We start from the raw sequence: 20,482 nt of genomic DNA on the forward strand, positions 1-20,482 counted from the left end.
ATTTCTCAGCTTAACCAGCGGCAATATGTCAGCATGGCCTTTCTCAGCTAACCAACTATTAATAAAGCTCTCCACATTTCCCCCGTTTTCTTCTTGTGCAAGGAAATTAGTTTGCCAAGTTTTTGCTATTGTACGGCTGACCATGTTTTGAATACAATTAAAAATACAAGGCAAAATAAGCAAAAACAGTAAAATTACACCCAGCAGTCCTATAGCATAGATCACAAGGTTCCTCAGCCATGGTCCAAGTCCTAAGCTTTTAAGCCATTCGTCAATTCCTAAACCTTCTTCTTCCTTGAGACTGTGAAGTCCCAATTGTAGTTCTTTTATCTTAGTGTGAATGGACACCGAATGATCAGACAGATTCATGCAACACATTCCTTTAAACTCTTCACATCCATGTCCTTGTGCTAAGAGCAAAAAATCTATGGCAGCTCTATTTTGCAAAACAGCATGGTTAACACTCTGCACATCTGCGGTTAGCATGTCTAGAATTTGTGATGTCTTGTTCAGCTCATCCTTTGCCCAGCACCCTAATTGCTTTGCTAAATTCATAGCCTTATTGGCAGATCCTCCCGGCAAGATAGTTGAAACAACCACTTGTTGGAATGTGCCCCAAAACTGTGGATCTCCTATCCTGCTGCAGTCTAAGTCATGTATACTACGTCTCTTTCTGTTTGAATTTTGACTCAGCTGCATTAGCAAGGACACATTAGGATGAAACAAAGACAGTTTTCCCAAATAACAGGGTCCACCCTGTGGTCTAGCTGGTATACCATTCCATGCCCTGTCTCCGCAAATTAAAAATATTCCTGTGGGTAATTTCATTGGTGCAGTGATCTTTGTGCTGTTACATTTACTGTAATGCTGCGGAGAGATTTCACTCACATTCAGGAATGAATCTAGGGTGGCCCATGTTTCTTTTGGTCGGTTTGAAAACTTAAAGCTAAACCATCCACCAGCTGTAGTGTTAGACAAACTGGCGTTTGTACTGCCAAAAAGGTCCAGTTCCTCAGGAGGAGAATGCAAAGAGGTGTTGAGTGACTGGATCAGTAAACATTGACGATAGCCATCACTCTGACCTGCAGTATATCCTTGTTGCTCTGGCAATTTGATGTTTGACATGCTAGGCATACATAAGGTCTGATTTTTTATCAAACTGCAAAATTCTCCAGGAGACCATACCGGAAGTCCCACCAGGCATGTTCGAAATGGGTTAGTGACTCCTCCAAGACTAAGACAAAGTGATGGTTAATTTGGTTAGCAAGTGTTACCCATAAATTTTTTCTTGGCTGACTAAAACGTGTTATTTCTACTGCTTCACTTATTACAGCATTGAGCAATATAACAAGAGCAAACCTCATTTTTTGTGAGATAAGTTTGAAGGCAAATCAGCTTTACAGCGAGTTAAGATTAATTAGCAATCACCAATAACCTTATTTAGACGAGGTTGTTCCCTTTTTTGCCTTCCTTTTCTTATCTATCTTCAAACTTGCTGCTCCCATTGGTACTGGTCCTGCCACTTGCAAACTCAATTTCTGCAATTCTTCAATGCAGTAGTCTAGTGCACTTTCAGGATTTCCCGTGAAGGGTCCTACAACTGAGCGTTGTGTTAAAGGTACTATTTTCCTACACCTTACAGAGACTATGCGCGATTTACTTTGAATCTTAATTCTCTTCACGAAACATTGTATTTCCCATCGATAATAAGCAAGAATTTTCTGTTCAGGAGACTCATAAAGACTTAGAGCTTCATACGCATTTTTCCCTGTTTGTCTCCTTAATTCATGTTGCCAATTTTCACTCCACCGGTGCTCAAATTGACAAGGGTGACACCACAAATCCCTCAATAATGATTGTTCTAACCAATAAATTCTATCACAACCCCCACAAAGCAGGGCTATGCAGGCAGCACAATGTGGATCGTGACAGGCAAAGCAATGTTCCTTTGCTGGATTTGTTAAACGAAAAGTTGATAATGAGTCAATAAAACCAATCAGCTCCTGGGTTGTCCAACAGTAGTGTGTCAGTGCTATGTCCTCCGCTTTCGAGTATCCCTTCAGCTGTAGCAGTAGCGGTTGTAGGACCAAAAGCAGTTTTTTCCCCAGTCGCTCCCTGTCCTCCTCCGTGAGGTGGTCCACCAAGTGCTGCATCAGAAGCAGGTTTAGTCCACTTAGCAGGCACCCACAGAGGCCCTGTAGGTGAGGAAACACAAAGATATCCCCGACCCCAATATAATACTTTTGCAGGTTTTTCCCATAATCCTGTACTGGGGTTCTTATACCTAACCCAGACGTCTGTTTCCTTAGTACTTTCCTGACCTGACCTTGGATGATGTTTAATTGCAGGAGGGGTATCATCTTCCCCAAAAATACATAAATGATTAATTACATACAATACCTTAGCCAAACATGCTTGTGGATCTCTCAAATCTTGATGTTTTTCAATATATTGCTTAAGGGTACCGTTTGCTCTTTCCACTATTGCCTGTCCAGTAGGGGAGTGTGGAATACCTGTCACATGGTTAACCGACCACTGATTCAAAAATTTTTGAACCCTAGCACTTACATAAGCTGGAGCATTATCCGTTTTGACACTTTTTGGAACTCCCATAACAGCAAAGCAACTTAACAGGTGCCTGATAACATGTATAGCTTTCTCTCCTGCTTGAGCCGTAGCCCATATGTAATGACTATACGTGTCTATAGTGACGTGCACACACTTGACTTTACCAAATCTGGCAATATGTGTAACATCCATTTGCCATTTCTCATTTATTTCTAAACCCCGAGGATTAACTCCAATGCCTAAACCTATTCCACCATTATGATAACTACATGTTGGACATGCTCTAACAATAGCTTTAGCTTCTGACAAACTCAATTCAAATTGCTTTGCTAATCCTTTTGCATTTTGATGATATCTACTATGTGCTTCTCTGGCCAATGTATGCTTATCAATAGGACAAGAGTTATCAATGGGTAGGGTAACCAATTTATCTGCACGTTCATTTCCTTCTCCTAAACCTTCAGACCATTTATGGCTCCTGATATGAATCACAGAATACGCTGCATTTCTCTCCCATAGAGCTTTCCTTAATTGTACCAACAACTCATACAATCGTTTATTATTCACTTCCTTAATTGCTGCTTCCTCTATTCGTTTAGCTACTCCTGCAACATACATAGAGTCTGTAACCACATTTAAAGGTCCCTGTAAGTTGGATACTGCCCATACTACTGCCAACAATTCCAAAGTTTGTAAACTATCTGCAGGGTCTGCTGTGATGATTTGATGTTTCCATTGTCCTTTTTCTTGCCAAGTGACAGCAGCACGCCTTGATTTCTTTCCTGCATCGGTAAAGGCTGTAATAGCTCCTTCTATAGGGCATTCTTCTCTCAAGGGTCGAGTAATCCAGTTCCATTCTGTCATCCATTGCAAAACTCTAGGCACTAATTTGCTGGTATCTACTTTTGCAGACGATGTCAATAATGCTTCCTGTAAATCCTTTGAATTAATCAGGTACCAGTCCAAGGTTTCTTTTTCCATAGGCAGTCTAATGGTAGCAGGTTCTCTACCGTCCACTTCAAGAATTCTGAGACGCCCCTTTTTAATTAATGCAGCCAATTGTTCAATTTTTGAACGTATTGTTTTCTTATGCTGTAATGGTGGAGACAACCATTCCAACACCCGTATCTCCCCCGTTTTCTTCTGTTGTTGAGAGAGAGCACCAAGCAGGTGGCAAGGGCTATTCCAGATAGTAAGGTCAATAGGGTGGTCGAGTTGTCGACGAGACACGTACCCCTGTTGTACACAGTTACTGATTTGCTGCAAGGCAAGACGATGCTCCTTTGTCAGGCATACAGGAGTAGTAGGGTCAACACCCTTTAACAAAGGCCATAGGGCTTCTAACAAATGATTTGGTATTCCCACAATAGGTTTTAGCCACTGTAAGTCTCCCAGCAACTTCTGTGCATCATGTAGAGTCTTAATGTCCAGTTGTAATTCCAATTTTTGAGGGATCACTATTTGATCCATCAAAGTCCAATCCAAATATTTCCAGGGCTTTGTAGTTTGAATTTTCTCTGAAGCAATAACAAGTGAATATGCAGCAAGAGTATTTCTAATAATGTCAATCTGCAAAGAGGAAAATGGTTGTTGCTGTGCAAACAAAGTATCATCCATATAATGATATATTATAGTCGCTGGCCATCTGCGACGTAATGGCTGTAATGCTGCATCAACATAAAGCTGACATAAAGTAGGGGAATTCCGCATGCCCTGTGGAAGAGATATCCATTCAAATCTTTTATCTGGTTCTCCACGATTTATTGCTGGTAAAGTAAAGGCAAATCTCTTTGTATCCTTAGGATGCAGGGCAATGGTGAAGAAACAATCCTTTAGGTCAATGATTAAGAGTGGCCAGTGTTCTGGAATCATAGCTGGATTTGGAAGACCAGGCTGTAAGGCCCCCATAGGTTCCATTTGGTCATTTACAGCCCGCAAATCATGTATTAAACGATATTTCCCTGATTTCTTTTTGATCACAAAAATAGATGTATTCCAAGGGCTCATGGAAAGCTGTAAATGTCCCTTTGAATATTGTTCCTCCACTAATTCATGAGCATGCATAAGGCTTTCCCCTTTTAGTGGCCATTGCTTAACCATCACCGGTGTATCCGTCTTCCAGGTGAGTGGAATGGGGAAAGTCCAAGCAATGGCAATTACCCCAAAGGGTGCTGATTAGTTAACACCACTCCCAATTGTGTTAAAATGTCCCTTCCAATTAAACAGGAGACTGTAGGAGGCAGTTGTACAACTGAAAACACAGCAGATATTTGTTGATCCTCAATGCACACAGATAAAGAAGGTGACCTGCTTGCCAATGTAAATCCTCCTACTCCTGTGAGCATGTTTGCTGATGGGAATAAAGGCCAATGTTGTGGCCATGCTTCTGGAGAAATAATGCTGGTATCTGCTCCTGTATCCAATAATCCATAAAGGGTTATGCTTTGATGCCCATAAGTAATTTTAACCTTTTGCTTTGGTCTATTTTGTAAATCCACAGTTAAAAGTGTAACACCAGTAGAGCCAAAACCTTTTTCATCCCGTGCTTGTCCAGTAAATGGTTGTATTCCCGATGTCATTTGTGATAGTGGTACCAATTGTGCAATGCGTTGTCCCTTTGTTATTTTAATTGGAGGATAAAGGGTATAAGCCATAATTTGTATTTCCCCTGTAAAGTCTGCATCAATAACTCCAGGCAAAACAAATAATCCCAACATAGTTGTAGAAGAGTGTCCTAATAATAATGCTCCACATGTTTGTCCATTTAATATAAGAGGACCCTTTATTCCAGTTGGTATTTTCTCAGGCCGATTCGTCATTAGTGCGATGTCTACTGCTGCTGATAAGTCCAAACCGAGGCTCCCTGTTGTTGCGGGTTGCAGACAGGAGGTGGAAGCGATGTTGCGGCAGCTGGTGCTGGTGTCTCCGGTGTCACGGCGGCAACTTGAATCTGGGCGCGGTCCCCGTGAAGCGCGCTCTGCTGATGGTTTCCCAACCGCCGCCTACAAGCTATGGTGTTGTGGGAGCTGGATCGGCAGTGTTGACACCATATACCAGTTGCTCTGCAGGCTCGGTGTGTGTGTCCCTCAGTGCCGCACCGGTAACACTTGATAAATGGCTTTGAACTTCCTTGCGTGAATGAGCCGCTTCGGAGAGGAGCAAGGGCAGCTAACACCTGACTCTGAGTAGACTCTGCCTGCTTTTGTAACCCCAATCCTAATTCCTTTATAGCGTCTACTATGAATGCCTGCGAAGCAGTTGGTACTAATGCCATTCGCTCTAATGCTTCCTCAATGGTCCAATTTGCTCCCAAAGTAGTTAACACTCTTTGAGTTGATGGATTACTATTTGGCAAGGCACACTGGTTCAATAGAGCCCCCTTAAGATAATCTGCCACACCGGCCCGATCTATAGCAGTAGCTACCCTATCGATAAAATTTCCAAATGATTCTTCTCTACCTTGCTTAATACCCATATAAGTTGGTAACCCCCCTGGCTCTTTAACCATATCTATTGCTGTACGCACCAATCGCATAGCCTCTCTAAGCTTATCTGGTCCCGATATCATCTGTGCCTCTGTACGCAAATATGCCCCTAAGCCCATGAGCTCATCCCCTGTTACCCCATGCAATGGGTCTCCCTGAGCGCATTGTACAGCAACTGATTCATTTACTAACGCTTGCCAATGTGCATTAAACAATAATTGTTGATGTTGAGTGAATATTAAACGCACTATTCCTCTTAAATCATTTGGGCATAAAATCTGAGTGTTAAAAAGATAATCTAACATTTGCTTAACAGGTTCACTTTTACACCAAACTGACTAACCGTAGAATGTAGCTGAGCTAACAACTTCCAATCTAAGGCAGAATATGCTGCTACATTATGCATTAAGTTCCCCTGTGCATCATATTGTGGTGTATATGTAACTGGACATGCAAGACTAGAAGCTATTTCTACAGCCTCACCATCCCCCATTTGCATTGCCTCTTTTGCCATAGCAGACCAAGCCTGCCTCCTTTATTTAGCCATTTCCCCCCATAGATCACGGTGTGCCCCTGGGATGGGAGCTGGCTCTTTGGAGGTGCTATGCTGCTGGCATTTTAGTGCAGGCACCGAGTTTTCGCATGGGGGAAGCAGTAAAGCAGAGGCTGGCTCGCGCAGGGGAAGCGACCCCCCCGCTGGAGCTGTCAGTGAAGCCGGAGCTGGCTCGCGCGGGGGAAGGGATCCCCCCCCCGCCGGAGCTGTAACCGGAGCCGGCCTGCCTGGGGGTAGCGGCGGAGGCAAAGCTGAAAGCGGAGGCAAAGCTGGCTTGCTCCCATCCCCACCATCCGACTCGCCTAAAGCCGGCTGTGGAGGCAAAGCTGGTTTGCTCTTACCTCCCCCATCCGACTCGCCTTCCCCCTCAGACAAGGGAGGCGCAGACGGTTCCGCAATATCTATAGGCACATCCTCAACACCACTATGCTGGGGATTTTTAGGCATAAGTATTTTAGTTACAGAAGGTGCTTAAGGGTCATCCTCACGACCATATCCTATATTCCTCTTATGAGCTTCTGTCGCCCTTTCTGCTGCCTTTCTCTCAGAGACCTGCTGAAGCAACGTATTATACACCACCCGCCATAATTTCCCAAATTTTTTAGCTGATTTGTCCCCATCTAACATTGAGTCCATTAACATTTCCCCAAATTTTTTCCACTCTGACAGCTCATGAACTGTGTGTGGGTTACTAAACATACCTATAGAATGGCCATAAGCTAATAACCCCAGTAATTCCTTTTTTAAATCTATCTCTTTTACCCCTCGCCTTTCTAAATATGAGGAGAAGAGATCGTATGCCGCTTGCCTATCCATACCTATTAATCAGTGCGCACTTTTGCAGCTCTCCAGGCTCCGGTGGCACGTAGATGGCTTGAGTCACAGATGTGATCCCCAAGGGTGCTTTTTATAAATAATCCAGCACCTCCCTGCTGCATGGGACCATCACCCAACTTCCCGACCGTGGCGAGTTCCCTTTTTCTTTGTAATCCGAGAAAAAAGGACAGAGGTTCAACGTTGCCGCATCGTTGCCCGCAGCGGTGCTCACAGCGTTGTTGCCCGCATTCTCCACCATTTGTCGAAGGAAGGAGATCAGGACATCAGTTGATCATCACAGGCCCAATTTTTATTGATCAGCATGGCGGGTTAAATACAGTTCGTAATGAACTTCATGCATATTGCAAAAGTTGAGCTCAGGATTGGTTAGTTACATATCAGCAGTTACACCTACTTTTACATTCCTATGGTCCTACTTTTGATACTTTCTACATATTCTTAGGAGATATTCAGGACTAATCTCTACTCCCTCTCCTCATGTTGCAGCAAGGCCACTGATTGCTAGCTGCTGACATCTCCTTTCAGGTTGCTGACTGCTGATTTCTCAGCTTAACCAGCGGCAATATGTCAGCATGGCCTTTCTCAGCTAACCAACTATTAATAAAGTGTTATGAACAAAAATTCAGTTAATATTTTTTTTGTGAGAAAGAGTTACAGGGACGCCGCCAGATCGGTCTCTGCCAAGATTCTTAGTGCTTTGTTATTGTAATACCAGGTCGTTAAGGCTTATCTCTTCTTTTGTATTAGTAAAAAGCCTGGCTGGGTGGGGTAATGGCCCTTCCCCGAGGCAGTGCGCTCTTCCAGCATAGGGAAGACACCTGAGAGGGTGGGGGGGGTTATGCAAAGTGACTCCAAAGTCCAGAATGCTTTGTGGGACCCCGACTCCAGAGGCACAGAAAAAAACCCCAAAAACAACGAGCCAAATAAGAGTTGAGAGACTAAAGTGATGTCTGGATGTGAGGAGCCGAGTGCTGAGCCTGCAGAGATGCTGAACACCTTCGGAGCCCCTCTCGCCCTGAGCAGGGAGTGGTCCCAATGCCGGGACCAGGGTGGCCGCCGAGGCTCTAAAGCAACATCTAACCGGGACACCAAGCCCTAAAAGGCTCCCACGAGGACTGGATCCCCCGGCTCTGCCCCTAGTGGACAGAGCTGCGCATATCCTCCTCCTCTGCGTCGCCCTGGGAGACACGACGGGGACTGCAGCCCTGCCGAGCCGCCCAATCCTGAGCTGATCACTTTTAATAAAGGCATTATAAAGGAGAAGAAGTCTCCTGGCCCTGTTTATTTCAGCTGGGGGGCTCGTCCGGAATAGCCACGCCGCAAGAAGACTCAAGACTGGCCATCTTGGACTTCAGGACAGCTGGCTACCAGGACCAGAGGGATCGGCTCAGGAGCAGCGACGCAGAGGAGCACCGGAGCACCGGATTGGTGAGAAAGCCGGTGGCGGGAGCAGGAGACGTGCGCATGTGTGTGTGAATGAGACAAGGGCCGGCAGCCGGACCTTCGAAGTGAGAGCAGACCTCTCAGTACCACGGTTCCAGACTCCTGCGAAGGATCCGGCCGGGAACAGGGGGCGGAGCTTGGAATTAGCGTGAGTGAGTCGTCTCCCAAGGGGGAATAAAGGGCCCCGCCCCTCCTGGCGTGCGGAGGGAATATTTGTATGAGTGGCACGCACCCAAAATAGGCCCTGACAGAGGGAAGTCAAGCAGATTTGTCAGTCCCGAGAAGGATTCGGGTAGCAGTTGTAAGTCTCAAGAAGGATTCGCATAAGATTTTGTCAGTCCCGAGAAGGATTCGGGTAGCTCACAAGCCCTGCAGGCAAAAGTAAGTTCTGGCACAGGACCCAGGCACAAACACCAGCGAAGGAGGCTGTGGTTTGCTTTTAAGTCCTGATACGGTGAAGCCTAAAAATTGGCGGGTTAGGCAACCTAAAATCAGGCAGTTGTTTTTCCTGACAGAGGGAGTCAGGCACGACCCGGATTCTTAGGCCGAGGTGTCGTGTGTTCAAGTCCCGATAGATGTAAGACCTGACGTTGGGAAAGTTAGGCAATCAAGAGATTAGGCAGTTGTTTCAGTATAAAGTCCTGAGCATCAGGCAGAAATTTGAAGTTTCAGTGGAGGAGGCTGAAGCTCCTCAAAGAAGGTTCTTTTTGGTATTACTGGTCAGTAAAGGCACTTTTGGGATTTTTTACTAAAATGGGAGGGTGTAATAGTAGAAAGACCGGTAAGAGACTGAGGTATATACATCCTAATAGTCCCTTAGGAGAACTGTTAGTAAAATGGGATTCTATAGAAGCCACGGAGGGATTAGATAAAGCGAAAATGATCCATTATTGTATGGAAGTGTGGCCAGAATTAGAGATACAAGGAGGATGGCCTTGGTGTGGGACGAAGGATAAGTGGATGTGCCAACAATTAAATAATTATCTGACAGCTCGAGGAGATACTGATCCTGAGCAATTATTGTATGTAGCTTGCTGGTTAAAGAGCGCTGTTGGGGATGAAGGGGTGCGAATTTGTAAGGTACAGAGGAAGAAAGAGGGGAATGAAGGAGGGGATGATAGGACTAGTAAAAGATGGGATCCCCTGGATTATCTGCCTCCTTCTGCCCCTCCACCTTATATTCCTCTTCTCCAAGCACCTCAAATGGCAGGTCCGGTTCTTCCCCTGGCTGCCATCTCATTACCACCTGCTCAAACTCCTCCTTCTACCTCTTCAGCTTCCGCTATGATAAACCCAGTATCCCCTCCAGCTCCTTCTGCACCACCACAAGTGCCTACTCCACCTGCTGCATTCTCCACCCCTTCTCCAGCTGCACTTAATATTCACTCAGGCTCTTCTCCCCCTCCTATTGCTGCCCCTTTACCTCCTAGTTGGGACACAAATGTCTCCTCGCCCGATAAACAGCTATCAGCAAATACACCTGCTGATGGGCAGAAAGTTCAAGGTAACCCAGATATCCCTCAAAGTAGTTTGGCATCTGAAGATGGGCCGTACTGTAGCACCAGATCCACGACCTCCAAGGCAGAGAGACTCTTTCCCCTCAGAGAGGTTCCTATTGGAGGAGTAGTGGGAGGTGTTGGGTTTGTGAATGCTCCCCTAACTGCTTCTGAGGTGAGAGGATTCAAGAAAGAGTTGGGGCATTTAGTTGAGGACCCAGTGGGCATAACCAAGTAGATCAATTTCTAGGTCCAAATATCTACACTTGGGGGGAGATGAATTTCATCCTGAGTATATTATTTTCTCCAGAAGAGGTCCAGATGATTAGGGTGGCTGGCATAAGAATTTGGGAGAAAGATAACCGTCCAGGACCCCAGGTGCCATCAGGCGAACAGAAATTGCCACTAACGGATCCCAGCTGGAACCCTAACCAGGAGGAGGGGAGGAAGGCCATGATGGAATATAGGTCTTTGATAATACGGGGAATCAAAGAGTCAGTTCCCAAAGGAACTAACACCCAACTGGCATTTGAGGGCACGTAGGAGAAAGAGGAAGCTCCTGCTGCCTGGCTTAACTGCCTAAAGCGGAACTTCCAGTTGTACTCTAGAATAGACCCAGACACCCCAGAAGGTCAAATACTACTAAATATCCAATTTGTTACCAAATCTTGGCCTGATATAAGGAGGAAACTGGAAAAGATGAAAGAGTGGCAAGCGAAGGACATAAATGAGTTATTAAGAGAGGCATTGAAGGTGTATTTAAGGAGGGAGGAAGAAAAAGCAAAGGCCAAGGCTAAGATCATGGTTGCTGTAGCTAGAGAAAGTGCAGGGTGGGCGGGACCACCACCAGGAGGAGGCAAGGATAGGCCTCTTGTACTGTCAGGTGCAACGGGGATAGAGACCCCTCAAGTCCCTTTGAGAGGACGACATTGCTATTACTGTGGAGAGCCAGGACACACCAGGAGGTTTTGTAGAAAGCTCAGTCTCGATGTGGCAATAGCCAGGGAACAAGATGATGTCTGGAAAGATCCTTAGAGGTGACGAGTAGAGGGTCAGGGGCTTTATACTTTAGGGGACCCGATGCAACATCTAGAAGAGCCCTTGGGTAAACTTTAAGGTGGGACCCCTAAACGAAGAATTTGAATTTTTGGTTGATACAGGAGCAGATAAGTCCCGTCTCAACAAACTAACATCTGAAGTTAGACAAAAAAACAGCTAGGTAGAAAGGATATCCAATAGCACCAAAACTGGCCAGTAATACTAAACTTGTAGTAAGTGGTGTGAAAGTAAAAGGTACCTTATTGTTGTCTTGTTGTGTGTGTGAGAGTGAGTCACAAGAAAAGTCAGCCTCAACTTCCTGGGCAGGTGGGAAGGGGGCAGTGGAAGTGTGTGTGTGACCTGCAAACCAGGCTTGTGTCCCCCGGGCGGGTGGGGGCTGTGACCAAAGTGTGTGTGTGTGTGACCTGCAAACCAGACTAGTGCTCCCCAGATGGGTGAGGGAGCTGTAGCTGTAAGAGTGTGAGTGACACGCAGGCAGCCTCACAGGTGAATGTGCACCAGAGGCAACCAGAGTCTGGGCCCTTCCAAGAGGCCCAGAGATACTGAGACCTGTGGGCCAACCCCAAGGTGAGGGGGGCTATAGGGACCCGTGATTTTCTAGCAATAAGTTTGTGTCTTAAAGGTGTAGAAGAATGTGTGAAAGTGAATGAGAAATGAGAGAGTGAATATAGATGAGTTAGAATAGAAGTAATGTAGATTGTGCATTACAAGTTTTACCACATCTCCTTAGAGGGAAGTCTATTGTGTAAAAGAATGGTGTAAGGAAAAAATTTAGGTGTAAGGGGTTGAAAGAAATATTTAAGCTGTAAGTGAAAGTATGAAACAGAAGCAAGAGATAAATAAATAAGATCTTGAAAATAGAACAGAAAAGCAGTGAATTAAATACACAGAAAAAATAGGAGAATAAAAGTACTTTGAGAGTTAAGATAGCTGAGAAATACAACTCCTTGCAAAATACAGAGTATGTAGAAGTTGATGAGACAAACATACAAGCTATGGAAAAAAGAGAAATTACTGATAACATTAAACAAAGAAGCTGAGTTTTGATAAAATCATTAACAGTAGACCATTAATGCCTGTGTTTGAAAGCCTGTTTCAGGTATTCTTCATTACTAAGACGGTTGGACTAACATCACTCGCACCCCTGGTATTGGACCAGGATTCAACACCAAGTTTTTCCCTCTGGCAGTCTGGTATTGGACCGGACTGCACCCCATTCTCCCTGGTATTGGACCAGACTCCACCCCTGTCTCCTCTGGCATTGGGCCAGACTCCCAGTTTCTTCGTCTGGCATTGGACTAGACTCCACCCCTTTCTCCTTCTGGCATTGGGCCAGAGTCCACACCACTCACCTCTGGGCACGGGATAAGAATTCATCCACATCACAAGTTAATTCACCTGGGTATACTGTGATTTAAAGTTGACTCTCAGGAGGAAGAGTCAAAAAGACTGAACTGTATGGGAAAAATTGATATCAGAGTTCTAATATTGCTTAAAATGTTTCAAAACTGTTTTGTGTAAATTATATTGGTAAAAATTTAAGGCTGTAAATAAGTAATTCTAGTTTAAGTTCCCCAATATATATTTCCAAAGACTCCAGGTGAATCCTCTAGGGAACACTCCCCTGGGGGGGAAACTAAAATTTGTAGGGAACAGACCAAGAGAGGCTTAACCAGAGAAGCGGGTAGAAGGGACTCTAAAGAGCTTGGAAGCTTCTCCTCAGAAAAAAATTCTCCAAGAGGCAAGGCCGGGTGGGCAGGCTGTGCAAGATGACCCATACTGGACTCTTGGCAAGGGTGGTACTGATGGCTCTGATTGCTGGTGGTGCTCAGGGGAGCCCAGCTGAGCCGTGCAGTGAGTGATACCAACCCCGCTATGAGGAGGAAGTGAGCTCCTTGTCGAGAGTCCACATCAGTTCTAACCCTGATGGTGTTAACCTCTCCCAATTGGTCCTTTATCAGAAAAATAAGAGAGTGTATTGGATAGCCCAGAATACTGCCACTTTTAGGCAGCCACTCCTAGGAGAGTGCCCTATAGAGGAAGCCTGGTTTTGCTTTGAATGTGATGCTGCTGAAACAAGCTCAGCAGATCTAGTAAAAAGCAAAGAAATTGTGAAAATGGTAAGAAAAATTGTTTGTTACAAGTATTTATATGAGTGTACTGGGAAAGAGATAAACCCCTCTGGAACACATTTCAGGGGAGCTCTAAACCCCTAAGTTTGATCTCATCTGGCAACTGCATTGCTAGAGTGATAAAACCAATTTTCTTATTACCCAAAGAAACTGGATCAAGTTTGGGAGTTCCTATATATAATGATTTGGGAGAAATTAAACAAAACCGGGAAAGTGAAAAAGAAATTGAGAAAATCCAAAATGGTAAAAGCCAAGTTCGGATCCCAAAATCTGTGTTGAACAAAGTCATCCGGCTCCAGGCAGTATTAAAAATAAAGAATTCAATTATTAGGGACATTTCAAATGAAATAAAAAGATTGGCATGTGTAAATAATCAAGATCAAACTCCTACACTTGATCCCAGTGGGTGGGAGAATTTAGAGATTTTCAGAAAATATGTATGGGAAAAAGTGGTTTTTCTCGCTGTGTGTGTACTTGGAGGATTGCTCTTTTTACTATGCTTATTTGTCTGTTTTAGTAAAACAGTATTGGCTGTACAAACCAAACTGGAAAAAACAAGAAAAGTAATAAGGTTAAGTAACCATGATTACCAAAGAGCACAAGAGATTTATAGTAGATTCAAAACAAAACATTGTGAGTTGATGCGAGCTTAAGAATTTAAGCTCGATCAAAGAAAAAGAGGGGGGACTGTTATGAACAAAAATTCAGTTAATATTTTTTTTGTGAGAAAGAGTTACAGGGACGCCGCCAGATCGGTCTCTGCCAAGATTCTTAGTGCTTTGTTATTGTAATACCAGGTCGTTAAGGCTTATCTCTTCTTTTGTATTAGTAAAAAGCCTGGCTGGGTGGGGTAATGGCCCTTCCCCGAGGCAGTGCGCTCTTCCAGCATAGGGAAGACACCTGAGAGGGTGGGGGGGGTTATGCAAAGTGACTCCAAAGTCCAGAATGCTTTGTGGGACCCCGACTCCAGAGGCACAGAAAAAAACCCCCAAAACAACGAGCCAAATAAGAGTTGAGAGACTAAAGTGATGTCTGGATGTGAGGAGCCGAGTGCTGAGCCTGCAGAGATGCTGAACACCTTCGGAGCCCCTCTCGCCCTGAGCAGGGAGTGGTCCCAATGCCGGGACCAGGGTGGCCGCCGAGGCTCTAAAGCACCATCTAACCGGGACACCAAGCCCTAAAAGGCTCCCACGAGGACTGGATCCCCCGGCTCTGCCCCTAGTGGACAGAGCTGCGCATATCCTCCTCCTCTGCGTCGCCCTGGGAGACACGACGGGGACTGCAGCCCTGCCGAGCCGCCCAATCCTGAGCTGATCACTTTTAATAAAGGCATTATAAAGGAGAAGAAGTCTCCTGGCCCTGTTTATTTCATAAAGCTCTCCACAGAAGGTTGCAGGAGCCACTTGGTACTATCAAACCAGCCCGACTTGGCACAGGCGCCACCTTGGGTCTGGGAACTATCCTGCGTGCCGTGGATTTTCAGGAGCCTGCCAGGCACTCTCAGGCATAGGTCCCCAATCACAAACCACGGCCCTTTTCCCTGGCAAAAAAAACTCACCGTCCCTGCTTCTGGATGGCGGATTGCAGAAGCCACGAGGTGCTATCAAACCAGTCCCACTTGGCACTGGTGCCACTTTGGGTCTGGAAACTATCCTGCGTACCATCGATTTTAAGCAGCCAGCCGGCCACTCTCAGCCACAGGGCCCCCCAAAAAAACCACGGCCCTTTTCCCAGGCAAACAAAACTCACCTGCCCCGCTTCTGGATGGCAGATTGCTGGAGCCACGAGGTGCTATCAAACCAGCCCGACTTGGCACTGGTGCCACCTTGGGTCTGGGAACTATCCTACGTATCGCGCCTGAAATTTTCTACTGCTGCACCAGACATATTGATTTTATTCTTTTTACTATATACACTGTATATAGGGACCCCAGCGCCTCCTAATCAGTACCCTCAGCTGACACCAATCAAGCCTAATCAGTCACCCCTACCACTAGGCATCACCCCCATACCGAAGCACCCACCCCGACAGGCAACACCCGCCCCTAGCTGCCGCTCCCGCGACGTCGCCCTGCCTCTACCCGCCCCCAGCCACCGCCCCCAGTCGCCGGGCCCCCGGTCCCAGGCACCGCCCCTCGTCACAGAGGCCCCCGACCCTAGCCGCCTCCCCCAGACGCCGCCCCATCCTATGTCGCCCGGCCCCCGCGGGCACAGCCCCTCTACCCCAGCCCCCGACCCTGGGCGCCACCCGGCCACTAGCTGCCCCTCCCCGCCGCGCCGCCTCCCCCCTAGCCGCCCCCATCCCCCGGCGCCGCCTCTTCCCTACCCGAGCCCCCACCTCCAGGCGCCGCCGCACCCCGTCGCCGAGTCCCTGCCCTCGTGCCCCCCCGCCCCTAGCCATGCCCCAGGCCCTGGCGCCAAGAACCCGCCCCCGTGCCCCCCCGCCCCTAACCGTGCCCCCGCCTCCAGACACCGCCCCGGCCCTAGCCACCACCCCCTCCCGGCACTGCCCCGCCTACCCGAGCCCCAGCCCCAGATGTCAGCCTGACTTTAGCCGCCAAAGCCCCCAGACACTGCCCCTCCCCGCCCCCGGGAGCCGCCACTCGCCACCGAGTCCCCGCCCCCAGGCACCGCCCCTCGTCGCCAAGGCCCGGCCCGGACCCCATCCTTAGCCGCCGAGGCCCCTAGCCGCCCTCGCCCACCCGGCACCGCCGCTCCGCCCCAGGCACCGCCCCGCGTCGGGCCGCCCCCGCCGCCGGGTGCCGCCCCCTGTCGCCGAGCCCTTACACCCAGGCACCGCCCCAGACCGCAGCCACCGCCCCCAGACGCCGCCACGCCCCAGCCGCAGGCGCCCAAAAACGAACGACGGCCCTTTTGCCTAGAAAAGAAAACTCACTTGCCCCGCTTCTGGATGGCAGATTGCACGTGCCACGAGGTGCTATCAAACCAGCCCGACTTGGCCCTGCTGCCACCTTGGGTCTGGGAACTATCCTGCGTACCTGTTGGGAATTTAGCTGCTAGAAAAATGGAAAAGTACAAAACTTTGGCTAATTCCAAGTCCTGCACGTGTGCTGATAACAGTGTCCTTGGGCCTAGCTGTGGTATAATAAACAGCGAAAGAGACATGAGAAAAGAGAGTGTAATCCCGAAGGTATGAAGTTGAGTTAATGCTATAGTTTAACCAATAGATTGCTTGGCTTACAGAATATTCATAAGCTTATTCTTTGCTGCATAAGTGTTTGACACTTTCTTCAATAAACTGGACGAGAAACACCTGAGGGACCGGGAACAGGACCAGACCAGACCTGAAGGGCCTGTGATGAACCAACTGGTGTCCTGGTCCCCTTCCTTCGGCACGTACCATCGATTTTAAGCAGCCAGCTGGCCACTCCCAGCCACAGGCCCCCAAACACAAATCACAGCCTTTTTCCCTGACCAACAAAACTCACCTGCCCTGCTTCTGGATGGCAGATTGCAGGAGCCACTTGGTACTATCAACCCAGCCAGACTTGGCATTGGGGCACCTTGGCTCTGGGAACTATCCTACGTGTCGCGCCTGAAATTTTCTACTGCTTCACCAGACATATAGATTTTATTCTTTTTACTATATACACTGTATATAGGGACCCCAGGCCCTCCTAATCAGTACCCTCAGCTGACACCAATCAAGCCTAATCAGTCACCCCAACCACTAGGCACCATCCCCCTACCGAAGCACCCACCACGACAGGCAACCCCTGCCCCTAGCTGCCGCTCCCGCGACACCGCCCTGCCCCTACCCGCCCCCAGCCACCGCTCCCCGTCGCCAGGTCCCCGCTCCCAGGCGCTGCCCGGCCCCTAGTCTCCCGGCCCCCGCTGGCACCCCGCCCCTACCCCATCCCCCGACCCCGGGCGCAACCCGGCAACTAGCCGCCCCTCCCCGCCACGCCGCCTCGCCTCTAGCTTCCCCCGCCCCCGGGCGCCGCCTCTCCCCTATCCGAGGCCCCGCCCCCGTAACCCCCGCCCCTAGCCTTTCTCCTGCCTCCCATCGCCGAGACCCCGCCCCCAGACACCACCCCGGCACTAGCCCTCACTGCCTCCAGACACCTCCCCTCCCCCCCCCCTGTCACCTCCCCTCGCCACCTCGCCCCCGCTTCCAGGCACCGCCTCCAGTAGCCGAGGCCCCGCCCCCAGGCCCCGTCCCTAGCTGCCAAGGCCCCAAGCCGCCTCCGCCACCCCACGACCGCCGCTTCATCAGCAGGCGCCGCCCCGCGTCAGGCCGTCCCCGCCCCCGGGTGCCGTTGCCCGTCGCTGAGCCATTACCCCCAGGCACCGCACCAGACCACAGCCATCGCCTCCAGACGCCGGTACACCCCAGCCACAGGTGTCCAAAAACGAACCACGGCCCTTTTCCCTAGAAAAGAAAACTCACCTGCCCCGCTTCTGGGTAGCAGATTGCAGGTGCCACTTGGCACTATCAAACCAGCCTGACCTGGCACTGGTGCCACCTTGGGTCTGGGAACCATCCTGCATGGCGTGGATTTTCAGGAGCCAGCCGGCCACTCCCAGCCACAGGCCCCCGAACACAAACGACGGCCCTTTTCCCTGACAAACAAAATTCACCTGTCCCGCTTCTGGATGGCAGATTGCAGGTGCCACTTGACACTATCAAACCAGCCTGACTTTGCACTAGTGCTGCCTGAATGTCTCAGAACCACCTTGCGTATCATGGATTTTCAGGAGCCAGCTGGCCACTCACAGCCACAGCCCCCAAACACAAACCACGGCCTTTTTCCCTGGCAAACAAAACTCACCTGCCCCGCTTCTGGATGGCAGATTGCAGGTGCTACTTGGCACTCAAAAACCAGCCCGACTTGGCACTGGTGCCACCTTGGGTCTGGGAACTATCCTGCGTGTCGCGCATTTTCAGGAGCCAGCTGGCCACTCCCAGCCACAGGCCCTAAAACAAAAACCACGGCCCTTTTCCCGGGCAAACATAACTCACCGGCCCTTCTTCTGGATGGCAGATTGTAAGAGACACGAGGGTCTATCAAACCAGCCCGACTCGGCACTGGTGCCACCTTTCATCTGGGAACCATCCTGCGCGGCGTGGATTTTCAGGAGGCAGCCGGCCACTCCCAGCCACAGGCCCCCAGACACAAACCACAGCCCTTTTCCCTGGCAAGAAAAACTCACCGGCCCCACTTCTGGATGGCAGATTACTGGAGCCACGAGGTGCTATCAAACCAGCCCGACTTTCCACTGGGGCACCTTGGGTCTGGGAACTATCCTACGTGCCGCGCCTGAAATTTTCTGCTGCTGCACCAGACATATAGATTTTATCCTTTTTGCTATATACACTGTGTATAGGGATCCCACCCCCTCCTTATCAGTAACCTCAGCTGAAACCAATCAAGCCTAATCAGTCACCCTACCACTAGGCACCACCTCCATACCGAAGCACCCACCCCGACAGGCAACCCCCGCCCCCAGCCACCGCTCCCCGTCGCCGGGCCCCCGCTCCCAGGCGCCGCCCGGCCCCTACCCGCCCCTCCCCGAGACACCGCCCCTAGCCGCCCCCAAACCCGAGACCCCGCCCCCATACTCGGAACCCGCCCCCAGTCACCGCCTACCCCTCGCCCAGCCCCCACTCCAGACACCCCCCCTCCCGTTGCTGAGGCCCCTGCTCCTAGCCGCCTACACCCCCAGACGCCGCCCCGCCCCTTGTCGCCCTGCCCCCACTGGCACAGCCCCCCTACCCCAGCCCCGGACCCCGGGCGCCACCCGGCCCCTAGCCGCCCCTCCCAGCTACACCGCCTCGCCCCTAGCCGCACCCGCCCCCGGGTGCCGCCTCTCCCCTACCCGAGCCCCGACCACACCCCGTCCCCGAGCCCCCGCCACCGTGCCCCCCCCCCCATAGCCGTGCCCCCGCCCCACCATCGCTGAGGCCCCGCCCCCAGAGCCCGCCCTGGCCCTAGCGGCCACTGCCTCCAGACACCGCCCCTTATACCCGAGCCCTCGCTCCCAGACGTCGCCCGGCCTTTAGCCGCCACCGCCCCCAGACACCGACCATCCCCACCCCCTGTCTCCGCCCCTCACCACCGAGCCCCCTGCCCCACGCCCCGCCCCCCCGTCTCCGAGGCCCCGCCCCTAGCCGCCGAGGCCCTTAGCTGCCCCCGCCCTTAGATGCCGCCCCGCCCCTAGTCGCCCAGCCCCCGCGGGAACCTCCCCCCTACCACAGCCCCCGACTCCGGGCGCCACCCGGCCCCTAGCCGCCCCTCACCGCCACGCCGACTCGCCCCTAGCGGCAACCGCGCTCCGCCTCTCCCCTACTCGAGCCCCCACCCCAGGCGCCGCCGCACGCCGTCGCCGAGCCTACGCCCCCGTGCCCCCCCGCCCCTAGCCATGCAACCGCCCACCGACGCGGAGACCACGCTCCCAGACACCGCCCCGGCCCTAGCCGCCACCGCCTCCAGACACCGCCGCCACTACCCGAGGCCCCGCCCCCAGATGTCCCCCGCCTTTAGCCGCCACCGTCCCCAGACACCGCCCCTCCACGCCACCTGTCACCACCCCTCGACACCATGTCCCCGCCCACAGGCACCGTCCCCCGTCGTCGAGGCCCCGCCCCGAGGCACCGTCCGAGGCCGCCGAGGCCCCTAGCCGCCCCCGCCAGCCTGGCTCCGGCGCTCTGCCCCAGGAACCGCCCCAATTAAGGCCGCCCCCGTCCCCGGGTGCCGCCCCCTGTCGCCGAGCCATTACCCCCAGGCACCGACCCAGACCGCAGCCACTGCCACCAGACTCCGGTACACCCTAGGCACAGGCGCCCAAGAAAAGGGCCGTGGTTTGTGTATGGGGGCCTGTGGCTGGGAGTGGCCGGCTGGCTACTGAAAATCCACGCCGCGCAGGATGGTTCCCAGACCCATGGTGG

At 50.6% G+C, this 20,482-nt stretch overlaps 1 protein-coding gene across 1 annotated transcript; it reads left to right on the plus strand.

Moving 5' to 3' along the window:
- The first annotated feature begins 5,466 nt into the window (after window positions 1–5,466).
- Window positions 5,467–20,214, plus strand: LOC135460949 (uncharacterized). Its single transcript, XM_064737926.1, has 5 exons — window positions 5,467–5,582; window positions 15,622–16,025; window positions 16,143–16,549; window positions 17,712–17,918; window positions 19,756–20,214. Exons 1-5 carry the CDS (start codon window positions 5,467–5,469, stop codon window positions 20,212–20,214), a joined length of 1,593 nt encoding a protein of 530 aa, XP_064593996.1.
- Window positions 20,215–20,482: the final 268 nt, after the last annotated feature.

The sequence above is a fragment of the Zonotrichia leucophrys genome, unplaced genomic scaffold, assembly GCF_028769735.1.
Source record: "Zonotrichia leucophrys gambelii isolate GWCS_2022_RI unplaced genomic scaffold, RI_Zleu_2.0 Scaffold_134_123620, whole genome shotgun sequence".
Lineage (NCBI taxonomy): Eukaryota > Metazoa > Chordata > Aves > Passeriformes > Passerellidae > Zonotrichia > Zonotrichia leucophrys.

What these genes read in the sequence shown, in the direction of transcription:
- LOC135460949 (XM_064737926.1), top strand. Translation starts at nt 5,467, where the DNA reads ATGTTGCGGCAGCTGGTGCTGGTGTCTCCGGTGTCACGGCGGCAACTT. An exon ending in GTGCCCCCCCGCCCCTAACC is followed by an intron (nt 16,026 to 16,142) that starts GTGCCCCCGCCT and finishes CAAAGCCCCCAG; the next exon opens with ACACTGCCCCTCCCCGCCCC. An exon ending in GCCATCGCCTCCAGACGCCG is followed by an intron (nt 17,919 to 19,755) that starts GTACACCCCAGC and finishes CCCCGCCCCTAG; the next exon opens with TCGCCCAGCCCCCGCGGGAA.